Source organism: Sciurus carolinensis, chromosome 13, assembly GCF_902686445.1.
Source record: "Sciurus carolinensis chromosome 13, mSciCar1.2, whole genome shotgun sequence".
Taxonomy (NCBI): Eukaryota; Metazoa; Chordata; class Mammalia; order Rodentia; family Sciuridae; genus Sciurus; species Sciurus carolinensis.
This window is the reverse complement of record NC_062225.1, coordinates 27,882,592-27,894,735: the sequence shown is the minus strand read 5'-3', so window position 1 is coordinate 27,894,735 and position 12,144 is coordinate 27,882,592. Positions and strand designations below refer to the sequence as shown.

Sequence of the window (12,144 nt, the reverse complement as noted above, 5' to 3'; positions counted from 1 at the left end):
CTTCAGCTAATATTTTCATTTAGTGTATGGATATAACATGATATCATTAAAATTCCATGATTGAATATTTTGGTCATTTGCAATCTTTCGTATACAAACAAAATTAATTTTCCAAAGTGAATTTACTATATCAAGGACATAAATAAACCAGCAAAGTACCTGTAGCTGGAGTACATGAAATGGTTTTATAAATCAGTAAGAAAAATGTAGAACCTAATACAAAAAAAAAAAAATCCAGAAACATAGCCAAGTAGCTCAACTAGGTACTTTGCAAAATAGCTCAACTAGGTACTTTGCAAAAATGCTTTCCTAATGGCAAATAAAGATATGAGCAGATGCCCAGCATTACCCAACAGGGAAATGAAAATTAAAGCACAATGGGATATGACCAGAATTCTGAACATTTAGAAAAAAGGCAGTAAGTTTTATAAGGATATAGGGAAACAGGATGTGTCATACACAGCCATGGAAATATAAATGGGATACCACTATTTTAGAGAAAAATTTGGCATTTTATACAAAGTTGTACATATGGTCATGAGCATATTCCAGCAGTTCCATTTCTACATATGTGCCTATTAGTGCTTATATATACTAAAAGACATCTGCAAGAACTTTTTTAGCATCATTGTTCATAAGAGATCCTTAACTGGAAACCATCTAAGTGTACTACTAGTAGTATTTAAACAACAAAATATAATACAGCAGCGAAAATGACCCATCTACAGCCACAGGCAACAGCCTGCATGAATAGGTATCTCTGATCCCAATTGGTAGTTATTTTATAACTGAGTGAATGTGTACAAATTTCGACCATTAAAATTATAGTTTTATGCATCAGAATGTTCCACTCACCTTTTTTATTCATAAGCTAATGTTTTTTAAAGTTATATTTAGATTTTTCTCTTTTGTACCTATATTTGAAAAAGACAGAATTAAAGGGTTTTAAATAATTACACTTTTCTGCTATCTACTCATTATAATGTCCCTTTGGAAGGAACGCTGCTTTTTCACAGACACACCTAAGAAAACTTGTATAGACAGTTTGCAATATTCAGGAACCTGAGGCTGTTTTCTATGGTATAGCTTCCACGTTGCATGTTCATTTTAGCGTATTTTGGTATGGGTAATTTGATATATTTAATAGTGGCAAATATTAACTATATTTTGAGACTTTTTGTAGAACTACCCTTGTTCAATAGCATTGGAAAATGTTCTTGTGTTTGTCAGGGTCTCCTAGTATTTATCTCAATTCTTTTATAAGTCTATGGAGATTATTTAATTATTTTGAAACTTAAACACTTTTCTTGTAAATATGTCACATCTGAAGTGTCAAAAATCACTTTGAATACCTTAATATTTGCTGCATATTTTTTCTGTGTGTGTAACTTGTCTTCTTTCAGAATGGGAACGTATGCTTCCCAATGTTTACTATTACATCTTTTATCTTTATATGTTGAACTGGTTGAACACTGTCATGACTTGAGAATAAAACTGCTCAGAAGTCAAAGAAAAATATGGTTTTTGATAAATATATTTCCAATTATGACTATTGCTGATACTTTTCCAATTTTTAAATAATAGGATTTACTTAACTCCGTTGCTTCAAGAATGAAAAAGGCGATAGAAGATGATGTTTTTATTCCTCTGTATCCAAAGAGGTAAAAGCTGTTATCTTTTGGATTGTTTAAAATAGCTCATCATATGATACAGTTTTAAGAATGTAATGCAAAAGAAACTATTGTGTTCTCAAAACATACATGTACATATTCTATTAAGATGCAAATTTAGATTTCAACAAGTATTTCTGTCACCTGCTATATCCCACATATGATGCTTAGCACTTGGACATTGGATTTTTGTTTGTTTGTTTAAATGTACATTAGGAACATGAGCAGTTGCATAGAATGATAAAAAACACAGGTTCTAGAGTTTGGATCCACCATACTACATATATGATCTTGGTTCTTTATGTGTATCATTGTCCTCATCTGTAAAATGAGTATAAAGTTAGTGGTTATTTCACAGAACCCTAGGAGGGCAAGACATGTGCTCAGATCAGAACCAAATTTTGTATAAAGGTAGAATAGTATAAGCTCAGAACATCACTGAATGTCCAGAAACTGCAGCTCTGAATTCTGTGAAATTACTTTGAATTAGTTTATGAATCAAGTAGTATTAGGTGTGTGGCCATATATTTTCTAAGAAGGCTTCATTTATAGCAATGATTTATAAACTATAGCTACCCAGTAAGTTGTCACAAGGTGGAAGAGTTTGTGGAGTGGGAGGAAAGGAATACTTGGCTTTCTGTCTTTCTTGAGTCAAGAAGTGATAACTGCATATAAAAATTATGCCTTGGTAAGGTTCATTTTATAAAGTTTTAGTTAAGTCCTTCTGCATGTGATTTATTTGCTTATTTTTTTATTTACACTTAAAATTAAAAGTTTTACTCCCATCTGCCCTCTATATACTCAGATTTTTGCCTTTCTTTCTTTATCCACATACATGCATGCAATGATCAATTGTTTTTGTTTATCTTTCCAGATTTTCATCATACAAATAGAAGCAAATACTTATATATGCCATAACCTTACTTTCCCCTTTTTTCTACAACAAAGTAAATTATAGTGTTGCATCCAATTTGAATCTTATTTCACATATTACATTTTTGAGATCTTTTCATGTTATCACGAGTTTATTTTTTTTTAAGTGACCTATAGTAGGCCATCATGTAGATGTACTGTATCTGATAGACGTCAAAGTGCTGAACTTAAGAACAATGAAATTGCAAATAATCTAGTAGGCATATCATTCTGTACTTGTGAAAATGTATGTACGAGAGATAGTCTCAAAAATGGAATTGTTGGGTCAGAGTGTGGGTGCTTTTGTAATTTTGGATAGATATCATCGGATCATCTCCATGTAAGAGTTACTGCCATTTATACTCCATTAAGACTTACTATGGTTGTTTAAAATGAACGTTTTTCAAAATTCTGATTCTGAAAGAGTAATTTGTGTTTTCTCCTTTCTTTCTGTTGTTTCAAATTAGCACTACAGAAAATGAAACATCACCACATTCAAAGTTCCAAGAAAGGCAGTTCTGGTCAGCTCTAAAGGTGTGCAAAAATAAAAATGCAGATTTATTTTTAATAGGGTTCAGTATAAAACAGAATGGTAGACTTTCTTGTGACTCACATCATAAATATTTTAGGCCATATAAGTATCCATTGAAATAATGAACTCTGCTACTGTAACCCAAAAGAATCACAGATAATATGTAAACAAAAAAATGTGGCTGCATTTCAGTAATACTTTATAGTCATTGAAATTTGAATGTCACATAATTTTCATGTTATAAAATATTCTGTTGTTTTTTAAAAACAGGCCCTACAGAAAGAGGCAGTAGGTTGAATTTAACCCCCAGATCATAATTGGCTAACCCTTGGTCTAAAGAGTAAACACAAAGTCAGTGGTAATAGGAATGGTAAGAAGATGTGTTCAAAAGACATGTGAGATGTAACACTGAAAGGACTCAGTTAATTTACATGTGAGGAACATAAAGTCATAGCCAAGTTTCTGACTTTGGCAACCTTGTGGCTTATTACATTCTCTGGGAACATTGTAGGAGACAAAGGAAAAAGAAAAGGCTGGGGAGGGAAGATAAGATCTCTTTTGGACATAGTTAATTGAACACAGCTCTGGGACAAATGCAAAAGTCTAGGAGGAAATTTGAAATATGAATCCAAATGTCAGGGAACAGATCTGTGTTGAGGTTTTGCGAGTCAACTACATAATAGGCAGCATTTAGAGCCATGGTCATGAATGACAAATTCAGTTTGAGGAGATAAAGTGAAACATGAAGAGGCTATCGACAGAACATTGAAAACATTGACAGAAGAGGGGACAGGGAAATTAGTGTCTTAAAAAAAACTTTAGAATGCTCACAAGACAGTGACCTTAAGGAAGCTAAATGAAGGACAAACCAGGTGTGACAACGCATGCCTATAATCTCAGTGACTCAGGAGGCTAACGCAGGAGGATTGCAAGTTCAAAACCAGCCTCAGCAACTTAGCAAAGACCTAAACAACTTAGCAACACCCTGTCTCAAAATTTTAAAATGAAAAAATAAAAAGGCTGGGGCTGTCGCTCAGTGGTTAAGCACCTCTGTGTTCAATACCTGTTACCAAAAATAAAAAAAGAATGAAAGTGAAAGACCAGAATGTTAAATGCCACCAGAAAAATTAGGAAAGAGACTGATAGTGTTTATTCGATTTAACAATTAAAAAGACATAGATCACTTCAGCATAGTTTCAATAGTGAAATAATGTTTGTCATGTGGTTGAGTCAGAGAAGGGACTTTCTAGTCAAGGATACAACATCAATCATGATGGAAAGCATGACAGTAGTAAAACTGCATATCAGTCAACACTCAGAGTAGTAAATAAAATACTGGAAAGAAAGTAGGGCATGCCATAAAATTCACAGAATGATCTGGATTTAAAGAAGAGAAAGACAGCTAGTACTTATTTTATAGTGTTGGGGACTTCACCAAATGCCCAGGTTGTTATTTTTTCTTTATATATCAGCATTGAAGCTCTCAGTATTGAATGACTTCTTAAGGTCACACCTTGGCAACATGGTAGGGCTTTAACAGTGGTCCTTTATGAATCCTGGAATCCTGCAGCCTTGTATGCAGTGCCCCGGGCTCTGATAGGATGTATTGAGGAGGGAGATTGGTGATCTGGAAAGGCCCTACTGAAGTTATTTGAAACAGATTTGAAGTGGTTATACTAGAAAATGAAAATGGGATGAACAAATAGAGGTGAAGAAAGAGGTATTTTTCAGAGATGTTTTCTGTTCTAAACTTGACAGTTCCAATGAGGATTTTTGTAATGAGAGTTAAAGAGTTTGACACTTTATGTTTGTCAGAGACTTAGAAAAAACACGCATAAGCCAGGTACAGTGGCACACACCTGTAATCCCAGTGACTTGGGAGTCTGAGGCAGGAAGATTGCAAGTTTGATGCCAGCCTCAGCAACTTGGAAAGGCTCTAAGCAACTTAGTGAGACCCTGTCTCAAAATAAAACCTGAAAAGGGCTAGAGATGTGACTCAGTGGCTGAGTGCCCCTGAGTTCAATCCCTGGTACCAAAAAAAAAGGAAAACACTTGCATATTCATTTGATGTTTGATGTTTTATTTTAGCTCTTCCGCAATATTCTTCTTTGGAATGAACTTCTTTCAGATGAAACCTTGCAAGAGCTAGGACTAGGGAAGCTGCTAAATCGCTACCTTATTATAGCTCTTCTTAATGCTGTACCTGGACCAGATGTTGTGAAAAAGTGCAACCAGGTAAGTTGTGTAGGAACATATATGATTTTATCATTTTTTTAAAAATATAGCTATTAAAATTGTAACAAAATAAATAAAATTGTGATGCTCAGAAAAAGACAAATCAGTAAATTAATTTAATAGTAAACACCCAGAAGCAGCTCCTCTTTATTTAAGAATTAGTATACTGGTTTGAAATATCACCAATAAGGGAAAATTTCTTAATAAATAATTTTGGGACAATTGGCTCTTTACACAAAGAATGCTAGGTTCTCGCCTCTCACTATATACCAATAAAAATTTCATGCAAGGACTAGGGGTATAGCTCATTGGTAGAGTATTTGCCTAGCACATTCAGGGCCTTGTTCAATTCCCAGTACCTCAATCAGTCAATAAGTAAACTTCAGTTGAAATAAAAAATTAAATGTAAAAAATGAAGTTGTAAAATATGCTATAGAGGTAAATGACTATAAAGGGTGAGAGAGTCCTTTCTAAACTTAAAGGTAAATGAAGAAACAAGAAAAAGCAATAGATTTGACAAAATTATAAAACTTCAGTGGATAAGAAAACACATTGAGATTAATTGATAATTGTAAAAACTGGGGAATATGTTCATTCCCTGTTCTTTCTCCTGTTTGTTTATTTATTTATTTTTTAACAATGCCTAAACTTTTTTATTTCACCAATCAGTATTTTAATTCTCTCCCTGATGCTGGATTTCAAATTTTAGGAGTCTATAAATACAGCAGACATCCTATATCCAGAGAAAGGGCCCAGACATAGGGGTTCAGTTCTCAGGCTGTTTTGGGGTAGCAAAAGTGACAGATATTTCTGTTAACAGTCTGTGTCAGCTTTCTAACTTCACTGAAATGTTTTAAGCTCTCCACCACCCCTAAACTTTGCTCTGTGAAGCTATGCCAGGAAAAAAGTTACCTTTCATATGTACAAAGTCATAGGGGTCAGGGAGGCATCACACAGGCACTAGCTAAATTTGTTATTCAGCCAGAAAAAATGAATTTTGATTCAGTTTAATGGCAAGGAGCTGTGCAAAACTGTGGTTAGTGTAGCCTATTATCCTATCTCTTTGTCAAAGTAGCTGACTGGATTTTTGTGAATGGAAACATTTCCTGTGATAATGGTAAATCAAGTTCCATTTGAAAAATTAAAAGTTGTGCATATCCCTGTTTATATTTGAAGAAAAGGAAAAAGTAGGAAAGAAGTTGTAACACATAACAAGGATTAAGATCTATATTAATTTAAAAAAATCCCTTTGCAAATCAATAAACAATTCAAATGTTCTTATTAAAAATGACCCAATAATATGCAAGTTACCAAAAGAGATATGTAAAAATAACCAACAAATATGTGAGAAAGACTAACAGTAAAAATTATTGTATAGCAAAGACAGTTATTGTAAAAGTTGTTTAGAGCCAGGTTCAGTGGTGTGCACCTATAATCTCAGCTGCTTTAGAAGCTGAGGCAGGAGGATCACAAATTCAAGGCCAGCCTGGGCAATTCAGGGAGAACATGTCTCAACATAAAAATATTATTTTAGAAATGACTAGAGTTGTAGCTCAATGATGGAGCACTTGCTCACACGCATGAAACAGTTGCCAGTAGTGCAAAAAGAAGAAGAAGAAGAAAAAAAAAGTGTGGAGATACATGTTTTTGCTGTTTCTATTTTGTCTGTAATTCCCAGTTGGCATAAGCGTGGGAAGCAATGGTGCTAGCACACAAGAGCACTATAACAAGAGTGAACAGCACAGTGGTTCTATAAGGTTCCCACACTGGTGGGAGGAGGTACACAGCCCTATGGGGAATATTTTGGCATGAAGGGTTCAAAACTTTTAAAGGTCATACATTTTGACTTCTAAGAATTTATCGTAAATAAAAAATCAGAGATGTACATAAAGATTTTAAATGTAAATTATGTTGTTATAGCATTATTTATAATAGAAGATAGTCAGAAACTACCTAAATGTCCCAAAAAACTTCTTGGTCTTTCTGTCCAAAAAGAAAAGTCATGTAGTTGAAGAATTTTCAAGTGTATGAGAAAATATATACTTTGTACTTTCTAAAAAAAAAAAAAAAACTGCATGTGAAATTATGTATCATTTTCTAGCCAACCATCATTTTTCTGACTATAGTTTTCATATTGTGTACGGATTTGGACATTTCTTATCAAAAACTTAAAGTGTCATCTGTGCTGTGTTTCAGGTTTAGTGAGTCCCCTTTAACTATCAAGATTGTGAAGTAGAGAAGATGAAATATGTTTATAAAACATTCTTTCCACAATATGTGACTAGAAAAGCAGACCAACGAAATGTGTGTTTAAGTTCTGATCTCATTTATGTACACACTTCTTGATTACATGAGAATTTTGTTGATACTTGTGGTACAAGATATAGGGAAAGCAAGTACAAATGACATTAAATCTCAAACCAGTAAAGGCTAATTTTGAAACTTTTGAAAAGAGGTAGTTTGCATAACAAATTTTATAGGCCCTTCGGCCTTTTTCAATTCCAAAGAGTTTTCCTTTTTTTCTAATTATTTAAAGAAGGTCATTATGACTATAACCATACTTTTTTAGATTACAAGCTCAAGCATAGTTTTTTAGTTTAGTTTTTTTTTTTTTTTTTTTTTAAATTTGTTGTTACTTTTGCTGCTGCTAGTGTTCAAACCCAGGGCCTCACACTGATGAAGCATGTGTTCTACCACTGAGCTATACCCTCAGCACACACATACCTGTTTTGTTTAACTGTTTTTAATGCTGACCAACCATATTTATTTTAGATAGTACTTTTTGGGATTTTTATTGAAGATATTTTATAATATTTGGTTCACTTTAGTTTTTCTCCCAATTTTCTTTTTTCAAGCCTGTACCATTGAGCCACACCTGAATCATTTTGTTTATTTTTTTAAACATTTTTCTGACTTCACTAAAACTTTCCCCCAAATCATGCTTTATCTTTAGGAGGATGATTATAAAATGCTATTTGTTTTTGTTTTTGTTTTGTTTTATTCCAAAAGAACAATCAAGTGCACTGTGTTGACTCATTTTGCTTCCCTGGACATTTTTTTTTTTTTTTTTTTTTTGGGGTGGTGGTGTTGGGGATTGAACCTAGGGCCCTGTGCATGCGAGGCAGGCACTCTACCAACTGAACTATATCCCCAGCCCAACTTCCTTGGACATTTAAAGCAATTGGTAGACTATCAAAACAATTTTTCTTTCACCCTGTGTATCTTAGAATCATGCAGTTGATTCCTTAACTCTAATTTGTTTATGTAGGTCATGTACTACTAGGTGAAATATAGTTTGGTTGACTGAAAGTATTTTATCTCTAGGCATTATGGTTGTTAGTTACAAGTTATGTTTTATTCTTATTCTATGGCCCAGGAATATACAAGATAGAAAGAATTACAAGCACTACTAGACAACGTTCATAAAAGTAGTCTATTTCAAGCTCATAGTAATAAAGAATGAATTTTTAAAATGATATATATAACCTTTCACAAAAGAAGGGAAATTTTCCAAAATTTTTATTAAATCATAAACTATAATATGAGGAGAATAATACTCAACTTGCATAATCACTGTGAGATTGTTAGCAAGAGTCCTTAGATAATTACCATTATTGTAAACCAGCCATGTGTTTTGATTAACAGGTAGCAGTATGTCTACCAGAAAAATGGTTTGAAAATTGTGCTACGAGGACATCTATTCCTGAACTAGAAAATTTCATTCAGTTTTTATTGCAGTCTGCACATAAATTGTCTAAGGATGAATTCAGGTAAGGCATGTTTCATTTTAACTTCCATAAGCATAGTTGAGAATTTCGTATGATCTCAGCAATTCTTAGAAATTTTTTACAGATTTTAGAAAGATTTGTACTTTTACTGTACTTTTTAAAAATCTGTTAAGACGGTAAAATTAGTAGATATTTTTATGGTTACCTTTGAAATGGCTCACTGTAGTCACACCTCATGCATATTCATATTTTTAAACGCAAAATCTCTTCCAAAATAACACTTCCAAAAAATACATATGGGAATTTAGAATCAAAACTCTAAATCAAAAACCTCTTATTAAACATTTTAAATGAGGGCTAGGGATATAGCTCAGTGGTAGATTGCTTGCCTACCACACAAGGGATCGTGGATTTGATCTCTAGCCCTGAAAAACAATTTCTATGTATTTTTAATTTTCTTGACCAGTTTTAAAAATTCAACACTCAGTACAAGTGTGCATCCTGTTGTTTACCCAGCAGTTGCTAGATCTCTGTTCTGAATGTCTCAGTCACAGCATCAGATGTTTACAGAATTAAATATAGTATTGTTCTGGTAAACTGCCTCTTGAAAAAATTTAAATGATATAAGCCAAATTTGTAATATTTGCTGATGCCTGGAATAAATATTCCCACTGTGACTTCGACCATAATGGCCCACACAAGCTTTGATAGCAGGGCTGCTCAGCGCTACTAAGATGTTTAATAAACTTTTTCTGTGCTTTTCTACTTTTTTGTAGTCATCCACATTGAAATTTCTCAGAATACACCCACTGTTTGTCTATATTTGAACCATAATGTTACACATTTTTAACGACAGATTCATTATAAAATGAATCATTGAAATTTTGTTGTGAAAACATTATAGAATGTATTTGCATAAATATAGATGCTTTAGCTGCTACACACCTGGGCTGTCTGGTGCGTGTGTGTGTTTTATAGTTTATCACTCCTTGAGCCATCATAAACTAAGCAACATAAGATTAAGCACAGAGGAAATGATGCAATCAAGAGATAGAATAAGCACTAGATGTCTGAGGCTGTTGCTGGCATAACACAGCATACTGTTTTGTTGTAAACTTAAAAAAAAATGAGTAGGGATACACTCTTAAATAATGACTAAAAAGTATAGTAGACCAGATGTGATGGTGCCTATTATAATCCTAGCTACTCAGGAGTCTGAAATAGAAGAATCACGAGTTTGAAGCCAAACTGGGCAACTCAGCCAGACCCTGTCTCAAAATTTTTAAAAAGTTTAGAAAGGGCTAAGAATGTAGCTCAGTGGTAGTGCATCCCTGGGTTCAATCCCTAGTGTTATTTAAAAAAATATGTATATAGCGTAGTAAGTACGTAAATCACTAACAGTTGTTTATCATCGGGTGTACGACATAATTGTATGTACTATACTTTTATACAACTAGCAGTGCAGTAGGTTTGTTTACACCAGCATCCCCACAAACATGTGAGTAATGCATTGAAATATGATGTTATGATGACTGTAATGTCACTCAGCAATGGAATTTTCAGCAGGTTGTCATTGATCAAAATATTATGCAGTGTAGGCAAAAAAGGCAACATCTCTGTATTTCATGCTATATTAGGTATTGACTTAAGGTTAAGTTTTTGTTTTGGAGTAATGACTAATAAGTGGGTCCTGAGTTGATCACTGGGCCTTCATACATCACTTTTTGGTAGTTTTGGTAGTGGTCGTGGTGCTGCTCAGGGAGTTGAAACAAGGACCTTGTGCAGGCTAAGCATACTCTGCCAATGAGCTACGTTCCCAGCCCTGACACATTTTTAAAGAGGGCCATGTTTCTTTCTTTTGTTTTTCAGGAATGAAGTCAAGGAAATAATTCTTATTCTGGTGAAAATAAAAGCTTTGAATCAAGCAGAATCCCTCATAGAAGAATATCACCTAGACCATCTTAAATCTCTAATTAAAGAAGTTTGAGTAAGCTTTATAGAAAAATACTAAAATAAGATTTATATATTAAAATATAGTACACTCAGTTCCTTTTCCTTTGCTTGGGAAAAAAACAAATAAAAGCCCAGTGCCTTTTTATTCCTTCTAATGGAGGGTAATGTGTTTAAATTGTACTTATTTTAACTACTCCTGTTTACAAATAAGAAAGGAAATCTTAATTAGAATGAATTATGGGTTAACTAATAGTTAGATTGTCCTTCACAGATTTGTACCAGTTTCTTGTACCAAGACCAAATAAGCATAAGAGTGTCACTGAATCCACAGCAGAAAGTTATTATGTTTTTTAAATTCACTGCATATTTGACAGGTTGAAAGAATTGTAATTATTTTATTTTAGATGTTAAGAGAGTGAACATGTGTTGGGTTTGACCATTCGTAATTCTTTTTGAAATACCCATTCATTTTTTTCTTATGGGCTTCAAGGCCTTTATGTTGTAAAAAAATACTGATTTTTTTTTAAGTGTCACTTTTCTTTAAATTTTGTGTAAGTTGATTTTTGGTAGATATGCTAAGTCATTTCTTTTTAACAAGTTGCTGCTCTTTTTTTTTTTTTTTTTGTCAAACCGTTGCTAAAAAGCACTTAGCATTCTCACACAATGACTATCCCCAGCAATAAATGCTGTTTTCATCTTAATGTTATCCTTTCAGGCATTTTTCTCTACTTATAAAAGTATATGTAGGTACATAAAGTTTTGTTTTTGCATAAATGACAGAGACTTTTTTGCATTTGAAATGTGTAAATTTTTTATTATTAAAGTGTACATTTGGAAATTAGCCTGACTTTTGTATTTTTAACTAGAAGTATTTTGAATGTGTTACCTTAAGATTGTTAATTATAAATACTTCTCTTGCTTTTCATAGAATGAAATATATTAGAACTTTCAACTATTCTAAGTCTTTAAGTAAATATCATTATGCCTAGAGTTGAACTTCAAAGTTTTATCTATCATATAATTCATAAATTTTTGTGGAACTTACCTAATCATTAGTGTAAACTTCTGTTTTTGTTTTTGTTTTTTTTTCTTCCTATTCCTGTGAAATGGTTGG

The 12,144-nt window shown here is 33.1% G+C and overlaps 1 protein-coding gene across 5 annotated transcripts in view; it reads left to right on the top strand.

Moving 5' to 3' along the window:
- Gcfc2 (GC-rich sequence DNA-binding factor 2) overlaps positions 1–12,144 on the top strand; it is a 40,795-nt gene that overhangs the window by 28,243 nt on the left and 408 nt on the right. Inside the window, exons 13-17 of one of the 5 annotated variants that reach the window (XM_047523007.1) lie at positions 1,585–1,661; positions 3,050–3,116; positions 5,203–5,349; positions 8,995–9,119; positions 10,947–11,064. In XM_047523007.1, the coding sequence (XP_047378963.1) occupies positions 1,585–1,661; positions 3,050–3,116; positions 5,203–5,349; positions 8,995–9,119; positions 10,947–11,064 (534 nt within the window). Of the gene's footprint in view, positions 1–1,584; positions 1,662–3,049; positions 3,117–5,202; positions 5,350–8,994; positions 9,120–10,946; positions 12,141–12,144 lie in introns of those variants that run through there. The other 4 variants (XM_047523008.1, XR_007104715.1, XR_007104717.1 and 1 more) reach the window with 4 other exon arrangements.